Raw genomic sequence first — 22,680 nt, forward strand, 5'->3', positions numbered from 1 at the left:
GATACCAGTATGTGTAGATTGTAAAAGAAATATCTGTTTCGATTCGTGAAAGTTGTACCATGTAGAGCTGCCAAGTCTAACCCCCTGATCCTGCAAAAGATTAATACGTCTTCCTGAGTGGGGTATTATTTTTGCCCAAGGTTAATTGTAGATGAAAAGTATGTCCCTAATTGTTCTTCAGAATGATTTTGATATGGGATTGTTGCCTTGTTATTGTTAACCCACCCCTTGACTTCCACCCCCTAAAAAGAAAACAAAAGAAAATGTGGATCTACAAAGTGTGATATGGTTAGCAATTTTCAAGTACCTTTACTAGGGAACAAAACAACCACAGCCTGTTTCCCCCCATTGACTTTACAAGTTTAAGTACATGTGGTAATGATAATGCATTCATCATGTTTCTATGTCATTGCAATACACATGAGTCAGGACGAGAGATCACTTGTGGCATAGGTTGTTATTATTAAACTACATATAGGTAAGCTACACACATGAATTCTGCACAGGTGTATATCAGGCATAAACTGTACAAAAATAACAGCTTCTGTACTTTCTGTTATTATGATGTGGTAACATGCAAACAACATCAGTGTGGCATCTGTGCATCGTAGTGTGTTGGGATTTTTTTTTTTCTTTTACCCTCTTTAAAGATGAGAAGATGACACCCTGAAAGCCTGAAGTCTGACTGATCTACAAGACACAGCCTCAAGGACTGACACTCAGAGTTTAAAGTCAGAAGTGTTTGAGTGAATTCCTGACAGAGACAGACAATTGATCTTTCATTGTCTAAGGTGAGCTGATCACATTGTGTATTATGGTGTGTCAAAAGTGATGTGTATTAAATGAGTTGACCACACTGTGTAATGGTGGTATATAATGCTGGAGTGTTTTCAGGTATAAGTAGACCAGGCTGTGTAATGGTGTAGAGTGTTTTCAGATGAGCAGACCATACTGTGTTATGGTGCACTAAGATGAAGTATTTTAAGATGACCATATCATACTGCGTACTGGTATTAATACTAGAATGAAGTGTTATATTATATAATACAAGCTGATCATTTACTTGAATAAAACTGAGTTTTGCATAAAGATATACCCCTCTGTATAGCTGTACACAGAAGAGGGCAAGGGAAGGCAGTTCTCCCCCCCCCCCCCAAAAAAAAAGAAGTTCAACCCTCGCCCCCCCCCTTTTTTTTTTCTTTAGACTCAGATATTGAAATTTTTCAATAATTTGAGTGGTAAAGGAGAAAATCATGCAATAATTAAAGAATTGTAATAAGTTTGTTTTGTTTTGTTTTGTTTTTTTGGTCAAATAAGAAAAATAAACCAATGTGTCATCTTAACTGTTTGATTTTAAAAATTCAAAATATTCCACCCCAAGTGATGCCAAATTGTTTAATTTCCATTCTAGTGTGGAAGGGGATACTGCCCGCCCACACTCTCCCCCTCTCCCTCCCCCACCCATTTGCTGCACTATATTACAAATTATTTGATGAGTAAGTGACAAAAATCAGAATTCAAGAATTTAGTTTGTTTCTTGTTTCTTTTAATTGCAATTTCAAAAAACAACAATTTATTGTCTTACATTTTTGATTGAAAACTATCCGAATATTCACCAAAAGTATGCATCAGATCATTAGATTTAAATACTAAAATTGCAATAAGCTCTATTGTGTGTGTGTGTGGGGGGGGTGGTGGGGGGGGCGGAGGGGGGGGGGGGGGGGGGGAATACTCTTCTCCCACCCCATCCCCCTGTATTCACCGAAAGCAATCAGCTTGAGCATGGCTTATATATGAACGTTGTCCCAACCAAATATACTGCCAATATTTCTTCAGTGTACTAATGGGCAGTGGATCTCTTCTTCACAGTATATTATGTCAATGAGGTAAGCTATGTCTTTTACTTATAAAATCAGTGTGAAGTCATATGCACAAGTTTGCAGTATGGCCTACATTATAATATGTATTTCAACTCAGACTGGTATATGTAATGTGTCCTTTCCTTGTAATAGGTGTTATTGGCTTGTTTCTGCATATATTTGTGTGTTTCCCATTTTCACCAATTTTCCCATTTTCATCCTCCTTCCTGTGAAAAAAAATCAATGAATTAGTGGTAGAGCTGTCTTACACGGGCACCATCCTAGTATTGGCACGGAACACATGTTTGTCTTTACACACCACTGAGGGCAGCAGACATGACGGAGGAAGGGGGTAACGTGTTGGAGGATCGATACAGAGAACTTGTATCAAGGTAGGTCTTGCAGCCTGTTTCCACACTCTTGTGTCATGGTGTTGTACGAATTGTATGTGTTGACTTTAATTATAAATGGCATTAACAAGTAAAGGCATGTAAATGACAACTTTGCTAAAAAATGCCTTCGTGTACTATCTATAGATTGTATACAAAGGTTGTGTGTGTAAGATAAATTCTACTCTGTGTAGTAATTTTTACCATCCTTCTATGAATGGTTCAGTTTGGCAGGATTTTCAAGAGATCTGCCAAAAAATTCACTTTTTGGTACTGTAAACATTGTAAACATTGTGGAGAACAGTAACAAATGTTTACATTCATGATTCTCAGCTAAATGTATTCCATTTGGACTTGTTAATAATATAGATATTACATATATGTTTTGTCAATTTAAGTGAATATAGTGTATGTGTGTTGGTGTCAGTCCTCCTCCGCCCCCAGTGAACCATACACATAATTATACTTGTACCAGATTCTGTGAGATATTCCCTCAAGGGATGGAAATAGGTTAGGATTTTGACCCCCTATCACAGGCTTTTGGAAGGGAAGCCTGCTAACATACGTACAAGCAGCGTGACGAACTTGCAGCATATATGTGACAAAATATCCTGCCAAAAGAAGGCCAGCCTAGCATGCTGGAGAATCAGGGCAAACACCAAGAGGTGGCATTACCTCTAATTTGGAATATTTCAGGGTTTGAAACTAACCCTATTCGTAACCCTCTTTTAGGATTATTCTGGAAAGATTTGAAAATTACCCCTAATTGAATTTTTTCTTTCCCCGAATTGAGCCCTCAAAATATACCCCTTTCCCCAAATGTTGGGAATGTGCATATATGCAATACAGATGACATGACTGCCTGAGTTGGGGGGGGGGGGGGGGATCAGAGCATTAGTTCTGTCTCCTTTCAAACATTCTACAGTTGCTAACATACAATGCCTTCTTTAGAAGTGGGTGAATCAGTGAGAAGTTTTGAAAGGGGTTGTAACTGAGCAACAGTTGGATATTTCAATTCTCCATTTAAAGTGTTAAAAATATTTGGGTGATGTCATTGTTTTATAGTAACTACAGTTAAGGAAGAATACAACATATCTTAATGCAAACAAAAGGATTGAGTCTAGGATGACTTTGACAATTTTGAACCTTTTACTTGGATGGTTAAGGGGCTGTGAAAATGAATACATATCTGCAAAATAATGAAAAGCCGGACACCTTATTGTATGAGGGAATAGAAATGTGTTAGCTTTATAAGCTTTTGCAACATTGACTTATTTTCAACTGACAGATATAATAAGAATAGTAATGATGAAATAAAAGGAATAAAAAGCACCTCTGCCATTCAGTTTGGAGGCGTCTTGTCACATGTTTGCCATTTTGTATTAATGATGTCTAACCTGTTCCAGAGATGTTTGAGGTGCCATTTTAATTGTACCGCTTTTTACACTGGTAGGCAAGCCTTCTCATCATGCCTGAAGCAGTACAACCTCTACCAGTCACAAACAAAAAGCAACCAGCCACTCAAGATTCATGAGGTGAGGTTTAAATCTTTTAATGTAGTGATTTCACAGTCAATTTTTAGGTTGCATGTGCTTTTGCAAACATTCAACTTGGCAGGTAGCATGCCTTGGGTAATGTGATATCAGCTTGCTTAAATGGGCCTATGTCACCCAGATGGAACCAAAAACCCCAAGTTAAGGAAACTGTTAACATCTTCTCTAGAACCAGAAAGCAATAGAGATCATTTAGTGCTGTATGCTCAAACATTGGTGATGGGGGGGGGGGGGGGCAGTTTTCACATTTTCAGCTTCTTCTTGAAAACCATTTGACAGATTTTCACCAAACTTTGCAGGTAGCATCCCTAGGGTGACAGGATCATGATTGTTCAAACAAAGCTCCATGTTCCACTTCAGGGCCTTAGGGGTCCAGAACTCAAAAATTAGAGAATCGTTAAAAAGTTGTTTCGTAAGTCGAGAAATACTCTGAGTAATAACAATGTACATTTGTGAAAGTACTCGCACATTTGTTTATGGCAGATCCAGAGGTGGCACTTTTGGGGCTGAGACCAAACTAGGGGCCAGTTTTCATAATGCTGATCTTCTTTTGAAAATGCACATCAAATTTTCTACAAACTTGGCAGGTATTATTGCCAGTGTGATAGAATATTCAAATGGACACCATGCCTCCTAAAGGTTCCCCAAAGCTCCCTAGTGTTGGTATGTTCTTCTTGGGTAGCAATCTGCCAGAACATGTGAAAGGTGAACTTGCGATCCTCAGGTGAGTGCGTGACCCCTTGGTCTCTAGTTAAAGTCATGTTTGCCAATTATAATCACCCCCAACAAGGCATGGTTCAGATGGAGAAGTATGCAACCTTTGTTGACAAAGAAGTCAGAAGCCAGATGCTCCACATCTAATTCATCTGTTCATTCTGTGATTAATTTTTACTTAGAACTCTCCCCTGTATAAACTCTCTTGATGCTTTTCTTCCCCACCCAGTATAAGGGCATGCCAGTGATGTATGGGATCCTGAAGCTGTACTGGGGTACGCAGCGAGTGATTCGTCTGAGAAAGAAGAACCGACATGGAAGAGACGAAGCATCCGACTGACGTGCGAGAATGGCACGGAGGAGAAGCTCATGACAGCCATGGGAAGCGGAGCGAGGAATAGACGGTCTCTGACGAAACTTGGAGACAGCGTGTCGGAGATCCCGAGGAAGAGTCGGAAGGCACGGATCAGCAGGGAGAAGAGGGCAGCAATAATGTGTTCCATGGACAGAAGGATAACAATAGAGGCACGGACAGGTTAACCGCATCACTGCCTCGACGTAGGCTCAATCGTGACCATCATGTTATTGGGGACATGGAGACGAGAGAGGCCAATAGCCGCGGGGGAGAGTGAGGATGGATTGCAGGGGCCCTTGACACTCGCGCAGAAGAAGAATTTACGGAGAAGGACAATGTCCTTCAGTGGGCACATGTATAACACCAAGGTATGCTGTGGGAGTGACCCAAACCCTTGCCTATCACACTTTGATATACGTAGAATACATTACATGTTTCATGCCATGTCACTGGAAGTGATAGTTGATGAATGGTAAGTATGATTGACTTGTTGTAGTTTCCGTGTTATGCATGAATACATGACTTTGGATATCTACTCTGTCCAAACTGCTCAAAACCAGCAAATAAAGGCAATATTTATCGTGCATTTCAAACACTGATATTAGTCCTGATAGAGTCAGAGACTAAGTTATCATATCCAAAGTGAAAGCACTTTGCAATATGACAATATGTCTTTACATCTGTAGTCTGAATGAAAGAATTGTTCAGCTTGCCCTAATACTGTTTAGAGGAAACTGAAGCATTGCTGTAGTCATAAACACATACACAACCACTTTGGCAAGTTTGTCATTGCCAACTTTGGCCTGACAAAGACCATGCCTGAATGCTTACAATTTTTTTTTCTCTTTTTTTTTTGTCACAGTGTGTGCATTCTGTTAACTGTTGCAATATGTATTTGGATATGAGAAGTGCATATGATGCATGCATTTCTTTGATTTTCAGACAAGAATCTTCCGTCCACGCTACGGCACCCCTTCCACCATCCGTGTGGCAAGTACCCAGTCTACAGAAGAGGTCATCCAACTCCTCCTCAATAAGTTTGCAGTGGAAAACCCTCCCGAGGAGTTCAGTCTCTTCTCTGTCTCCATTAGTGGAGGTACTGTCATCTCTTCTGTCTTGAAGATACTGTGTCTGTTGTAATGTGCTGGTACTTTTGTGTTGCACAGAACATTGTGCATTTCAGTGCAGTGTAGTTGAATGTAGGAAAGTGTGATGTAATGTAATCTGATATACCGTATGTCCCCCAAAAAATACAATCGGACTTTCTGCAATGATAACTTTAAAAATAGTGAATCATTCCAAATGCAATTTTGAGGTATGAAACTATAATTTATTACCTATGTCGTACAGAAAACCCCATATAATTTGCTCCAGTGATCAAAGAGAATTATCTTTTTTGAACATGTCAGGAATCCCTTCCCTCCATTGTGTTTATCTGAGTGCTGAACTTAGAAGAAACAGACACATGACATGCTTTACAACAATCCACAATTCTCTGGGATCACTTAATCAAATTGAATGGAGTTTTCTGCAAAATTTAGACACAAAATTATAGTTTTATTGCCTGAAATAACATTCAGATTGTTAAATCATTTTGAAAGTTATCAATGTGGAAATCCGATTGGAATTTTGTGGGGGACGTACTGTATTTAAAGTATAGCATTTGGTGTAGACCAGTGTAAGGCTGTGTGATATACCGATTATATTGTGATAGTGTAGTTAGTGTAGTGTAGTGTCATTTGGTGTTATGTAGTGTAGAGTAGTATACTGCCAGACCACATATGAAAACATGGATTAGATGAATCCTAATTTGCCTTGATATGTTGGAACCATTAACTTTTCCTCTCCAAGTAGTACCTGGACATGCAGTTTGCCCATGGTGGTTCAGCATTCATATTGTGTATTATCTCTGAGGTAATGTTGGCAGTCTAGAATAACTGGAATAAGATAACAAATCATGAAACTAATCATTTGCAACACGCAATTCTAATTCATGTGTGTGTGTGTGTGTGTGTGTGTTTGTGTTTACTTTTTTGTTCGTGTTTTTTTGGTAGTTTTGCATCCCAGTTCAGAGTAGGACTTGTTACCAAAACTGGTAATTGCATGGAGCATTTTGCAGACGGGAACTCTGGTAATATTTGATTTTTCATAGTTTTTTTTTTCTACTTTAGATTAGTAAACACTAGAATGAAGTTTTTCCTTCTGAATCTAAACTTGTCTTATCACTGGATACATAATGTCTGATACCAAGACTTGGTGGTTTACTCCTTTTTGTTTCTCCATTGACAGGCACCCAAGAACTGAAGGTTCGTGATTTCCCTCTCATTAGAAGAATACAGCTTGGGCCGGATGAGAACATTGCCAAAATCTTTGTCATGGACAGACAGACAAGTCAAGTATCGCAAGAAGTAAGTCGGTATTAATACAGATGGTGCATGGGTCTGAATGCAGTAGTAGGAATTGTGTGCATAAGGTGATTATGGAGTTGTTTAACCCATAAGGCCCATGTGAGTGGGGTTAGACTAGATTCCATAGTTACCACATGCACACTATTCCTACTGATGCACGAAAAGGCACATACATCATTTGTTTAATAGAAAAGTGGACAAATTTTGGTCAGAAATCTGGTGTTTGGACTGTATTGCTGACAATTGCTGACACTTGGCAAATGTACTGGATGCATTTCCTTGCTATTGATAAGAACTATGCATCAGGATTTCACTGAATGCCTGGCTAGCCAGCTCTCGCTATGTGTGCAAACTCTTTGCTACAAGTGCATGTGGTAACATGTTTACAGTGTCTATCTCTAGTGATCACAGTAGGCGTTTTCACATCAGCCCGATGTTTCGAAATAGTACTCTATTTTGCTGACTATTTTCTGCGAAAAATATCTCGAGCTTGGATTTTTATCGGGCTGATGTGAAAACGCCTAGTGATTATTTGGTATTGAACATGCAGCCAGTAAATGCTTATGCATGGCTCTCGACCAGTGAAAATGCAGGATTTTCTCAACCAATCCTGTATTGAATGTTACAGTGATTGTGTGGGTTGTTTTTATTCTCACAAAGTTGAGTGATATTGCCAATCATTGAATGATTGGTAATAATAAAGGCCATTTTTTTGTTCTTTTGAAGGATTTTCTGACATGATTACCAATGTTATGGTGTACATGTACTCTGTAAGGTTGATACGGCATAAATGTGATGATGTAAAAGTGTGTTTCTCTAATATGCCTAGCTTTGAAATCAATCATCAAAAAACAATTTCATTTAGGCCAGGACCAAGGAGAGGCAAGACTTTTGTGCCAGATGTAGCACTGAACTTTTGTCTGTAGATTTGTCTTATGTGGCCACTCAGAAAACACTTGCTTATGAGCTGGTTTGGGACTGATGGCTGTAAGTCCTTTCCAAACGACTAACGGTCACAACTGCTTCTACTAGCAGATATGAACCAGGGACCTCACAACTGGGAGTCAAGGGACTTGTCCACAAACTACACTGGTTCCTTGTATCTGGCACTTTTATGATAGAAATGAACTCCATAGAGCAATGGTCAACTCATTTCATTTATTTCATTTGAAGCCACAGCTATTTCAAGTTATAACCTGGGTTAGGGCAAGGAGGTTTAAGAGTTGGTGTTCCAACTGGTTTAATTATTCAAACAGTTGTCAGATTTCTGTTGATGTACTGTCATAGTCTGGCTTTCACGTGGGCCGGTAAAACCACTACACTTTCACTCTCATGTAGGATATAACTGAATAAGCTGAATTTATTTACAATATCACAACAACTAAATCTGGATCAAAACTTGTAACACAAAAACTTAGACAAAGACTGTGATAAATACTGTATTGACGACTGTCAAACACGTGAACCGCTATTAAATCACTGTGGTAAAGTCTGTTTCGAAGACTGCAATGGACCGCTTGAACACTATGGTAAACACGTTGACCACTAAAAGAGATGAACTGTGATAATGACTGGTAACAATGATGTACACTGCATCAAACACGATGACCACTATAGATCACCAAAAGACCACGTCCGCTAAAAGATGACATTCATTGAAAGACTGCATCCTTTATACGACTGTGTCCTTATCAGAGATGACCTCTAAAAGAGACCACGTCCACTGAAGGAGATGATCCTCTAAAAGAGATGATCCTCTACACAAGAAAAGAGATCTTGTCCTTAAAAGAGAGACTGGATAAGAGAGACAAAACTGGACAAGAGAGACTGGATAAGAGAGACAAGACTGGACAAGAGAGACTGGATAAGAGAGACAAGACTGGACAAGAGAGACTGGATAAGAGAGACAAGACTGGACAAGAGAGACTGGATAAGAGAGCTGGTTTTCCAACCAGCTGAGGAGTAGCCAAGTACTGAGAGGTGGAACCTCCCAGGAGCTCAGGAGAGCTGAATAAAGGACTTGGGTTACTCACTCAGCTGGTTGGAAAACTAGAGCGATGAGGAGACAGTTGGGGGTCTCTTATACAGACACAGTCTCTCTTTTAAGGACAAGATCTATTGTGCGGACAAGGTCTCTTTTAAAGGACGCAGTCTCTTGTTTAGAGGTCTTCTCTCGTGTAGGAGATCATCTCTTTTAGAGGATCATCTCCTTTAGTGGACGTGGTCTCATTTAGAGGTCGTCTCTTATAAGGGCACAGTCTTATAAAGGATGCAGTCTTTCAGTGGATGTCATCTTTTAGCGGACGTGGTCTTTTAGTGATAGTGGTCGTCGTGTTTGATGCAGTGCACATCATTGTTACCGGTCATTATCTCAGTTCATCTCTTTTAGTAGTCAAGGTGTTTACCACAGCGTTTACGGTTCACGTGTTTGACAGTCGTTAATACAGTCTTTATCGCGGTCTTTGTGTTACAAGTTTTGATCCAGATTTTGTTGTTATAAAATTGTAAATAAATTCAGCTTATTCAGTAATATCCTACATGAGAGTCAAAGTGTAGTGGTTTTACTGTCCCACGTGAAAGCCGGACTACGACAGTACAAAAGAATTTCACAGGTGCATTTGTGCCTTTGATGATTGATTTTCGAAGCTGCCGCCTTGCTGAGCAATCTGAAAATCCATTTTGAACATTAACATAATATTGGCCATATTTTGCTTATTTATTTATCAAATGAAATGAAATTTCACGTAATGATAAAGCATGTAAAACAAAAGTCAATCCCATGCAGAAATTTGTGCAAAAGTGTAAATCAGAGCTGTATCGTGCGAAAATGCACATCTGTATCTGTGTTTCTGTCCATCATGTTAATGTATTGTTGATGAGAATTTGCCAGAAAAAAAGAGAGGAAAAAATATATATACACATATTTTTCCCCCTAAATGATATGGACATGACTACTTACGAATAGTTCACAATCACTTTCTACCTACTGTAATAATTTTGCGGTCGATATTTGCTCATCTTGATTCAATGAGTTAAGGAATCACAAAATGTAGTAAATTCCACAAATATCTTAAAGGTGTGGCTGCCATCAAAAGATTCTGTTTTTGCTCATCTCGACTCCTCATACTTTCTCCCCAGGTGGCCCAGTACGTCAACCTCTCATTCCCAGTTCTTGAGGCCATCCTCCGCAAGTACAAGGAGGAGGAGGAGAATGCTATCATGGACATCAAGAAGAGGTGAGTTCAGCTGAGAGAAACTTGGATGTTCAACTTGTCTCTCCACAAAGTGTGGTGTTGACGGGGCTGTTCATTTTCTCGCACACCAGTATAAGTTCTAACCACGTTAGTGACAAACAACTTCATTTTGCATATGATATGCTTCCATGTAGACCAATTTTGCCTAATTTTGTAACAAATCTGTTTCCATTTTGCAAGAAACATTAACACTGCTGTACTAGCTGTCACACTTGACAATGCTCACATGTGATACAATTTGTATTTACTTAGCTACTTCAGCCAAGCATTGCATTCTTTCTTGCATGGCATTGCCTACAGGTGACATTACCCTGTCCTCAATTTTCCTCTAATCTTGTAACATTTCTTGTAATGAAAAACACAACTTTCCCTCCAATATTTGGGGAGGGGAAGGGAGTGAAGGCTTTGATGATGACTTATGAACTGGAGAATCAACTACTGGTGTGTAATACTTATAGAAAAAAATTCAAGATGCGAGCCCTTGGTTAATGCTGTGTTGATAGTCATTCATTATATGATTAGTGGTTTGTTGCTGTGGAGAGACAATAAATACTGCCCTCTTTTGTCAGCATTTATCACTCCAAATCCAGAGGCCTGTGGTGGTACTGATTTAAGTACTAGTAGATGTAGATAAAACTGATAGGCTAGAGCCATGCTTTGAATTCACGATATTTGTTCATGCTGTATTGGATTTATTACTTACACTTTTTTGAGACAGACCCCATAATACAATTAATGGTAAAGATAAATAAGCAATATGCAGTCCATATTTAAAGGACAAGTTCACCTTCATAGACATGTGGGTTGAGTGAATGCAGCAATATTAGTAGAACACATCAGTGAGAGTTTGAGCAAAATCGGACAATCCGTTAAAAAGTTATGAATTTTTGAAGTTTCTGCTCAGTCACGGCTGGATGAAAAGACTACTATAGCTTGTGATGTCACATGAGTACAACAATATAAAGAAAGAATATAGAAAATTCAGCATATTTCCATTTTTCTCGCATAACAAAAGAACACTTGACTTCTCTCTTTCAGAAGGCAGGGGGAATAATATTACCCGTAACATACGTCAGTAGCAAGTCGACGAAATGTGCACTTTATTCAAAAAATAAAGTTTTGTGAAATTCTCTTTTTATTTTCCTTATATAGTTGTACGCATGTGACATCATACACTGTAGTAGTCTTCTCTTCCAGCAGTGACTGCGCAGATACAGTTAAACTCGCCTAAGTCGACATCGCATATGTCGAATAATCGCGCAAGTCGATGATTTTAAAAAGTCCCGATTTTTCCCCATTGACTTACGTGTATTAATTCACTCACAAGTCGAATTTTGTAAGTTGAATACTCGCCTAAGTCGATGAAATCCCAAGAACACTTTCACGGAAAAACCATTAAATTCACTGTGCTTAAGTCGAATAAGATTTTATTGTGCAATAAATCGCTGTCAAAATCACGAGATGCCAGTTTTTGTTTACATAAGAACTAGCCCGACCAGACAGGTGACAAAAAATGATCTAAAGTATCAAAATTCAAAGCGATCACATGCGATTGTTGAAGTCTCTTCGTGTTTGGAGGTCCGCTGGTACAGCCCTGTCGCGCTAGCGCTACGTACGAACAGCGACTGGGCCGTGTATAGTCTGTGTATGTTTGCAGTCTGCGCTGTGCAGTGGATGGATGAAGCTGCTGAGTTTTCAAAGCGCAAAGTAGGGGAAAAGTTACGGGCACGGGTAAATCAGAATTACACCTCTACACGCATTTCAAGCCACGGTATAAACTGGAATCAATCACTGCTCAAATATCGTTCATATTCACTTCCCCAAGATTTAACAAGGGTGTAAAGAACTTATGATCGGACCTGTGCCAATACTAATGCACTGTCCATGCAAAGTTAGCCGCGGCCCTGCCGGGCGACCCGTGCTGCGGCACACCTCTCCAGCTCTCGGCTCCAGAGTAGACAACATACAACATGTACATTTATACATAATGTACGTGTGGTGTAACTGTTGTTAAGTCGATTTTTTTTCGACTTACGCACAAGTCGAAAATCGCCTAAGTCGATGTGTTTTGCTCAGTCCCGAGAAGATCGACTTATGCGAGTTTAACTGTACTTAAAATATTCGTAACTTTTGAACGGATTGTCCAATTTTCCACAAACTTTCACTGATGTGTTCTACCATTATTGCTGCATTCTATCAATCCTTATGTATATGAAGGTGGACTTGTCCTTTCAGAGTATATCTAGGCTGTAGTTGGGGTATAATGGAGTACAAAAGTACATCAATGCCACTGGTACAATGTTTCTCCCATTAGCTCTGCGGAGACAGAACGGCTTGCCATGGATGTTCCAAGCGGTATCGCTATTCAAAAGGGGCAGGGAAGTTTTACAATTTTTTCATATTTTTTCTCATACTTGACAGAAAATTGTAAAAGTGCTTATGTTGAACCCAGCATTATTATTTCATTGTATCCTCTGATACGTATACTGGAGGATACTTATGTGTATTTGAATTAAGCTGTGGTTTCAAGTTAAATTGCCCTTGAAATGAGTAATTATGTGAAATTCAGAAACACTAGCAAAGAGAAAAAGAGCCAAGTATGGATAGATACAGCTACTGCAGAAGTGGACATTTTCACTGTGTGGAAATTTTTGCACATTTCATGCAACCAGAAATTATCACAAAAATAAAACCACACAAACATTTTTGTTTTCTATTTACATGTACTACACTGTAATGTCTTGATTCCTTGGAATTAGAAACACATGGAATTTATTTTATTTGGCCGAATGCGAAAATTACTCCTGTGAAAATATCCACATTTACAGTAGCCCTAAAGTGTGTGGCCACTGTACCATAGCAGATATTGTCCGGGGAGTATATGGCCACTATACCATAGGGGACATTGTTCTAGGAGTATGTGGCTGCTATACCTCAGGAGATATTGTCCTGGGATGGTGTGACCACTATACCACAGGGGATATTGTCCTAGTAGTATATGGCCAGTATGCCATAGGGGATATTGTTCTGGGTGTATATGGCCACTATATCATAGGAAATATTTTCCTGGGAGTGTGTGGCTACTATACCACAGGGGATATTGTCCTGGGAGTATATGGCCACTATGTCATAGGGGACATTGTTCTATAGGAGTATATAGTCACTATACCACAGGAGATATTGTTCTGGGAGTAAATGGCCACTATACAATAGGGGACATTGTTTTAGGAGTACCAGGTATGTGGCCACTATACCACAGGAGATATTGTCCTGGGAGTGTGTGACCACACCATAGGCCCACATTCTGTAAGCATTGTCTTTTCAGTGGGCCCCTCCATTTTTCACACAATGCATACATACCTCATTACAATGTATTGTTACTATAAGGTTTCAATAATTGTTGTTTACTCTGTTCAATTCACAATGCCTTGTTAGGTGATACGCTATCAGCGTATCACCTATTGTGATTGTCAAAATTTCTCTTTTTTTTTATTCTTCTTTCTTTCTGCCACATTTTGTGTCGTCAATATCTCAACAATGACATTACGGAATAACATAACATTTTCAGTCAACATGTCTCATAACAATATCTAGCCACAATAAGGTTTTCATGACAGTAACATATCTATGACGTCATCTAGGCGCCATTTTGTGATTTTCGGACCTTGTCACATGATCGATCATAACTTCATAACTAGATATCATTTCTGTATCATTTTCGGTGGACATAAAGTTCAGGTCAGGCTCTATCTTACGTTTTAACGCTAGTTACCAAGGTCATCATTATTTTAAAATTTTAAAAGGCTCAAAACGACTTCCCAATGGGAAATCTCGAAGTTTCAGACAATTCTAAGCGTTTCAAACATTTTTTCGCGTGCACGTCCGTCCGCGCAATTTCGCGCGCAGAGGGCGTAACCAACATGAAAATGCAATTTTTTTGACTGATTTGGATTTCTGATACTTTGAGTAACAATATCCATTGATTTCCGATCGATTTTGACCTATAACAAAGGAATGCACTGGCGTCAAAGTTGAAATTCCGCGCGCGCGTCTTTCTGCAAATATAGTGAAAAAACATGTTTTTGTTTATGTCGCCATAGCTCTTTAAATCGTCCATTGACCCTATATTTCTATTGCATATTACAAAAGCATATGAATTGGAGATAACGTTTCAAGTACCAATATTGCCAGGAAAACTCATGACGTCATCATATCATCATCTGAAATCAAAAAAGTGGAATTAATTTTTTTGAGGTACTCTTTCTGACATTCATTTACTCGTATCTCTATTGTTTAAGCTTAATATCACCCCAAATTCAGATATGTTTTACTTTGAACATTTGCCTTTCAAGTCCATGTCATGGTTTTGAAATTTGATGACGTCATCATACTTTAAATTGTGATTAAAGGTAAAGACGCAAAATCGGACAAGTTTACGTGTTATGTCTATGGGAGGTGATTTTTTTAAAAACCATACATTGACTTGACAACGTTTAAGCACCTTTATCTCAGATGATTTAGCTTCATTTCCTCTGAAAATTAAGTATGTTGTAGCTGTGACAATAAGCTGCAGTAATCATGCATTTTATTCTTTGAAATCTCCTCATCAGGTTGACAATTTTGCAATTTAAAACTGAAAATGATAATGGAATGCGGACGAAACGATTCCTGATTCATCTTTCACGTACATAAGTTTACGTTCCTCTAATTTTCTCGTCGAGACGTATGGCCGAGTGGTTAGAGGTGTCGTCACAGAAACGTGAGGTTGCACACGTACGGGTTCGAACCTCACAAGAGCACGAAAGAAAATAATAATTTTTTTTTTTTTACTTTTTTTCTTCAATGGAGTACTACACCTTCGTCCATGTAGAAGTCACGTTCGCATGTAAACACACCTATACGCACACACTCACACAGTATCCCTTTGTTTATCGTTGGAGACTGCCGTGCTTCGACTGCTGCAAAATATTGCAGGCTGGGCTTTTCAAGCTGATCATGGTACATTGTAACAAAATGAAATTTGTTCATATCAATTCAGTAACACAATGTAGTCGTGGTTACTTTGTGCTGATTTTATACATGTAAGAAGCTATACATTGTAAAAAAAGGTATTTGAATTGTTCCTTTAAGTCAGTCTTCTGTATTGATGATTATTTGTCAATTAGTGGTTTTTGTGGAATTTCAGATAATGATAAAAAGTATGTATGATAAGTGCAGCGATACTTTCTACACTTAGTTCAAAGTTGTGTTACAGAGGTTTGATACATACATTTAGCATTGTGTTTGTGTGTCCACGTGTGTATACAGGTTGGCCATATGGCACATTCTAGACAATAAATCTTAATTAATTAGCAAACGCGATCAGCTATGGAACTGAATATGGTACTAATGTATGGTGTTCATGATTCTCATTAAACTGTGACGAGTTTAAAGAGATAGCTTAACTGTGTGTAAAAATAAAGCAATAATAAGGAAATTTTAAGGGACTGTGATAACCATGCCTATAATAATTTCATACAGGTACTAATAGCTGCCTCATATTCGTGTGATTGATCGTCAAGTCAATAGCAAACTGACAACGTACGATTAATATATTATACATTAAACAACTGTCTTTCAAATCCATATCGATGTTTTCTAGTTTGATGACGTCATCATACTTTAAATTGTGATAAAAGTAAAGACACAAAATCGGACAAGTTTACGTGTTATGTCTATGGGAGGTGATTTTTTTTAAAACCATGCATTGACTTGACAACGTTTAAGCACCTCTATCTCAGCTGATTTTGCTTTATTTCCTCTGAAACTTTAGTATGTTGTAGCTGAGACAATAAGCTGCAGTAATCATGCATTTTATTCTTTGAAATCTCCTTATCAGATTGACAATTTTGCAGTTTAAAACTGAAAATGAAAATGGAATGTGGACAAAACGATTCCTCATGTATCTTTCACATACATAAGTTTACGTTCCCCATATTTTCTCGTCGAGACGTATGGCCGAGTGGCTAAAGGCGACGTCTCAGAGACGTAAGGTTGCGGGTTGGAACCCCACAAGATCACGAAACAAAATACTTAGCTATTTTACTTTTTTTTCTTCAATTTTGTATTACATATTCGTCCATGTAGAAATCACGTACGTATATAAACGCACCTATACACACACACAGACACACACACACGCCATATCCCTCTTTTTTGTGTGTTGGAGACCACATTGCTTCGACTGCAGCACAATTTTGCAGGTTGACTTTGTCAAACCGATCATAGTATGTAATGACGACGACTGAGGTGTTGTACTTTGAACAATTGTCTTTCAAGACGATGTCATTGTTTTGTAATTTGATGACGTCATTACACTGAAAATTGTGATTAAAGGCAAGGTATCAAAACCAGCCGATTATAGGTTTTATGTCTGCGGGACGTATTCTTCCCAAGTTGCCAGAAATGGCATAGCGACCTCAGTCGTTACAAGGCCGCTTTTCCATCTAGCAATGCAATAGATGTTCACACGGCCACGTTGGTTGAGTGGGCATTGACTTTCCCCCTGTTATATCTATACATTGTTTTTTTTTTGTCTTACCATTTCCGTGGATGACCCGTGGCCGAGTGGTTACAGAAACGGTTTCGCATGTACGCTCAATATAACTTCAAGGTGCCTATATCACATTCTTTTCTTTGTCGATCACAGATGACTGTCATCTGATGACCACAAGCGTATCACCTAACTCGTCCTCAATGTGACGAGTTTTCATGTCTCGTTTACATTATTTCTGTCACTAAAAAAAAGAGAGATGTATATTATGTTCTTGTAAAAAAAAATAGAAATAAAACTTGAATTTGAATGTGAAATAATTGTCCTTGGAGTGTTTGGCCACTATACCAGAGGAGAATTGTCCTGGGAGTATGTGGCCACTGTATCCTGTTAGATACTGACTTGCAAAATTCGCTAAAATAAAAGCCCACAAAATATATGGTGTGTGCTGTATCTGCAGTGAAGCATACACTTAATCCATTATGAGGAAATTGTCTTGAATATGTTACAGTGGCAACTCCTGAAAGCCAGATGAGCTTGTGATTTACGGTTGAGATACTTTACGTAATTAGAAATGAAGTGAAACAAATAATGCCTGTATTCTCACTCCGATTCTATGTAAAATTAACATAGCACTCCCGTGGCCCTGAGATCCACTCTTAGAAATTATGAAAGTTATAAGCCGTACCATTCTCTGTTCATCATTGACTTCAGAGAGAATGCAGTTCCTAATTATGAGAGTGGGTTATTTTACTTTGTTTGGGAAATTGCTCCTAAAAATGGATGCATGAAAGCAGGGCATTGTGAGATTGGGGATTCAGTGTTTTATTTTTGAGAAGCTGTCTATTTATCTTCCCCTCCCTCTTTTTTAATGTCTTTTGTGCTGCAGGTTTTAACCCTGTGCATCAAAAGAGTCGGGTGTGCATGATAAATGCAGTGCTAATGAGAATGTCTGTAAATGAATATAAATTTACATTGCACAACACAAAACGTCAACAAGAAGTGAACGGACTTGTGGATAGCATGAAGAGTTTCAATTTCCATATACAGTGTTATAAAATAGTAATATGGATCCAATCAAATGATTGGATGAGAGCAATCATGTGGCCAGTCTTTCACTTTGCCAAATATGCCAAGTGGGCATAAGTTTTTACTAATGGCTTTTAGTAATGACCAATACCGACTGCCTAGTGATATCATTGCTGTACGTGTACTATGTGACTTTTAATGACAGGTATGTTCTAATGACCAGTACTAATGACCGGTACCGAGTGCTCAGAGAATACATTGCTTAAATGTGTGACTTTGTTCATTCATTTGGCTTTCGATCATCTACAAAGGCCTTGACAAGTCCACCATAGAGAATTGTCCCACAAAGTGTTCAATGCAGGTGATATGCAGGTAGAAATTTGATTTCTGGCCAAAATTATTTTTGGTCTACAGCACAATGCATGGATACAGTTAAGTTTACATTATAGAATGACAAGGATCCATGTCACCATTGATAAAACAAATAATGCACTTTACTTAGTCAGGTGCTAGTAAGAATTATATTATCTTTTGTAACTTTGGAACAGTCCAAAACATACTTTGCTTTGCCGCATATGTTTCAGTCTGTTCCAAAGTTACTACTGGGTGGATGATTATACTAACGCCCAACTAATAATGTGCATTATTTGTATACTGTCTCATCATCTAGCTTATCTTACAGAAATGTTGATCTCCCAAACATTCTGCATTTGATCAGTTTCTGTTGTTCTGACCTCTCAATCCAGGTACTCAGTGTATCAAGCCACACTGGAAAAGAAGCTGGAAGCCGTAATGGACGTCCCGTAAGTTTATATCATTGTTCCCTTCATTTTTCCTTTTCAATTCTTTGAGGTATAGGTGCTCTTTTCAAGTTGATTTAAATCAATCAGGTCAACGGGAGAGTTGTTCATCATCTTCTCCAGTTTGCACATTATGTGGTTGTGACTGACATCTCTGTTCTGTGAAACTATTGCAGTTTATGACATCATAATGAAAAGGAAAATTCAACATATTTTTACTATGATAGAGCACTTGACTAACCTCTTTCTGAAGGCACAGAAATAATACTACCCTTTGCATATAATGTCAGTAACAAGTTGCTGGAATGTGTTTATTTCCTTTATAGAAGGAACCACTGTGTGTCAGTGGACTAGACAATGGACTGTTAATCTGAGGTCCATGGTACAAGTTCCCTGGCTGCCACAAACACAAACAAACAAACAAACAAACAAACAAATCATAATATACAATACACTCTATTGACATACAACTCCAATGCACTCCCTTTGTTTTCTATACCAGGTGCTTGTTTTGTTTTATTTTGTTTTGTTTTGTTTTGTTTTGTTTTGCACGCAGTGTGACTCATTAATCCATTACAAGGCAAAAGCAGTTGTGTGATATAGTATGTTCTTGGCCTACAAAGTATATGAGTGCTTTCCATTAGCAAAACCAGAGCATAGCTCTGCAATTGTAATTGTTTGACTTTAATTATGAAAACAGCAAGGTTCAGATGACTGGTAATTGCTGGTGAATGATGCATTAATTGGCCAATGAAATAGCAAAGATTAGCTATTAAATTGCAGTGACATACATTTGTAAACACACACAGGCACACACAGAGTAATGTACAAAGTCATTCGCGTTATCTCTGGTAGTACATTGTAAAATTTGATTGGAAATAGGGCATACAACCTATGAACAAAATTAGTGCCTAGCTTATTGCAACAGACAATAGAAATATATGCCTAGACAAAAGTTAGTACAAACAAAACTATTGACAATTGTAGGATTTGAAAGCAAACTGGACTTTTGCAGATTCATTTATTGCATAACTCGGAGAAACTTTCTCCTATCTAGAGGATTTTGACTCTTGTGGAGAAGATCTGAATGAAACCAGTGGTTTTTTTAGTCAGTGTTTGTCAAATAAAGCATACTTTCATTGAGATTACTTATCGAGGTAATGCGCATTGATCCTCATTTGCTTGGAGGTAAGCTCTGCTGTAAAAGGACAGTTAATGAGGCCTATATCCCATGACAAACATGCACCAAAGACAAGGGCACAATGTATTCATGATTCCAAAGCTGTTTGATGAATACCTACACTGTATGCCACCTTGGCTGGCAACACTAAGGACTATTCATTGCTGTGATGGAATAATTTCATAAAACCCTAACCTGCATGAGATGCGGTCTCACTGCTTCACTTGTGGAAAATTGAATTTTAATCATTCAAATTTGAATTGTAGGTCAATGTGTACATTATAGATGATGTTCACTTCAGAATATACAGAATTCTCAAGGCTACATCAAATATTTGTCAATTTTGCTATCTTTTGATAAGTTAATGCCACCTATTTTTGCTGTCATGATATTCAGCAAGCACAAGTATGCACTTGAAGTAGCTTTTCATGCAATACGCAAGTGTACATGTTAAGAGACATATTTTTGCATATACATAAATGCTTATCAAAATATGACCTTGTGCTTGAAATTAGTCCACTGCTTGTTTGTCTTGATGGTTACTGATGCCAACTCATATTCCAATATTTTGATTGAGTCTGTTATCATGGAATGGCCGTTGCTGTTTGAAAGAGGGTGGTGTAGGTGTGCAGTGTTCAGGGTTTGCAGAGTGGTTCATGCTTGAAATCAATTTCTTGAAGAGTTTATAGATGGTGACACACTTTGTTGTTGATGAATGTCAAACATATCCACGTTTATTCAAATTCGTGAAATTCTTCCGTCAAGATGTTTTCATTGCCACTGATTGGCAAACTGCAATGTCTACGTTTATTGTCCAAATCACCCTTGGAATATACATATCCTTCAATGTCAAGCCTGATCATGTCCTCCTTGATATTTATCTCATTTCTATGACTACTACAGGACTAAAAAAAGTCGGGACAAGAAGAAATCATGGTGGAAGTAGCCATCCATACCTGGGCACAAGAAAGACATGCATTCCACCTGAACGTTCTTTGAAAACAAAATTAATGGTAGGGAAGAATTCCTGTTGCAAGTTGTATCAACAGGAGATATTGTGGTCAACCTTCCTACCAGCTGTTTGAGTGATACGTGTATCAAAAGACATGGATAAATATGTAAAGTCCATTTGAAATATTCATTCCCATGAAATTAGATGTGTGAAAAATATGTATAATATTAATAGTATATCAATGACCCACTTAACTTCCATTTTCTTCAGAATTTATATGATGTGTGGATGAGAAATGTTTTTAATGATTTGTTTTCAAGCATCTTCCATAAGCCTAGGTAAATTACCTACATGTACCTTAAAGTTGTCAAATGCCAAAATCTAGGTTTATATTTTGACTTAAAGAACACCTGACTGTGTGCATCCTCATTCATTTCTTTACAAGTGCTTCAGCTTGTATAACAGGATGCTACCTTCTGAATATGTCTTCCTTCTTTTAGCTCATGTATTTATTCTACTTAAGAAGTTATTGCACATACTCAGGCAATTTTTTACTACTTTACTAATGCTGTGTTACCTTAAGGCCTTTCCTCTTAATTTTGTATTTTCCAATTTATCACAGAATAATCTTTAAATTGATGAAATATATATAATGTGAAGAAGCATGCATGCCCTAAGTCACATTTTTGGGGGCCATATATCATATTCAGCTTGAATCACATCAGAAGTGAGTGTTTTCCTCTTCTTGTCTTTCATGAGAAAAAAATAAGGGATTAAAAAAAATGCTTTGTGAAACATGTACTCTCTGGTTGAAATGATTGAATAACATATGATGATGACTTCATTGCTGCAGTAGAGTTATGAGTGATAAGTTAATATCTGTAGCTACTACACCTTTGTTTCTTGTTTGAGATCTCCGTGGTAACGAGCTACTACTGATCCATACATGTGATCAGGGTCACATGTCTCTTGCCAATTTCAGGAGCCATCCACATAACTTGGCCAATAGCTGGAGTGGATCCTGTTTAATTCATGGAGGAACAATCAACCAAACAAAGCAGCAAATAACAAGTACAACAAACTCACATGAACACAGAATTACACAGCAAATTTCCTAATGTCAACCTGTACCGTGGCCTTGCATTAATTGCAGAACGTCGCTTGTCACTAGGTGCAGTCATTGAGGTTAATTGTCCTATACCTATTAATGAAGTGAATTGCATATTACAGCCATTTTCCGAATTGCTGTTTGATTTTATTGGGCATTCAGTGATTGTTTTGAAAGGAGCACTCTCCCCAAGCAAATTGAATGCATTAAACTTAAATGGGGATTAATAACTTTGTTCTATACCATGGTTGGTAGATATCTGATCTTTAGAATTATACTCTGACAGTCCTCAGAATGCTGAAGAAAAAGAAATGGTACGCTCATCGCATATATCGGAGGTCAAAATGTGCGCTCTGCAGAGTGAAATCAGAGTTTCTCTCCTGGCAGGATTGCAAGTTCATAATTTTGTCATATATGATTTATTTGTAACATTCTTATAAAAGATGCACATGTACTCAGGATGATATGAATTCTATGATATGATTCTATACATAATTTGTATATTGGATATAATATTGAGTACACAGTCATAGTGATAGAAAATTAC

General features: G+C 38.1%; 1 protein-coding gene across 1 annotated transcript; it reads left to right on the forward strand.

Moving 5' to 3' along the window:
• The first annotated feature begins 667 nt into the window (after nt 1–667).
• On the forward strand, nt 668–21,264 carry LOC139715986 (ras association domain-containing protein 2-like). Its single transcript, XM_071627539.1, is given in 12 exon segments — nt 668–791; nt 2,112–2,251; nt 3,702–3,783; nt 4,745–4,811; nt 4,814–4,959; nt 4,962–5,144; nt 5,146–5,238; nt 5,813–5,966; nt 7,160–7,278; nt 10,417–10,514; nt 18,840–18,896; nt 20,977–21,264. Coding segments are annotated over 11 exon segments (1,098 nt in total). The 5' UTR covers nt 668–791; nt 2,112–2,195; the 3' UTR covers nt 21,020–21,264.
• Nucleotides 21,265–22,680: the final 1,416 nt, after the last annotated feature.

Source organism: Diadema antillarum, unplaced genomic scaffold (assembly GCF_040938485.1).
Source record: "Diadema antillarum isolate AM-2024a unplaced genomic scaffold, OU_Dant_1.0 scf00000059, whole genome shotgun sequence".
NCBI lineage: Eukaryota > Metazoa > Echinodermata > Echinoidea > Diadematoida > Diadematidae > Diadema > Diadema antillarum.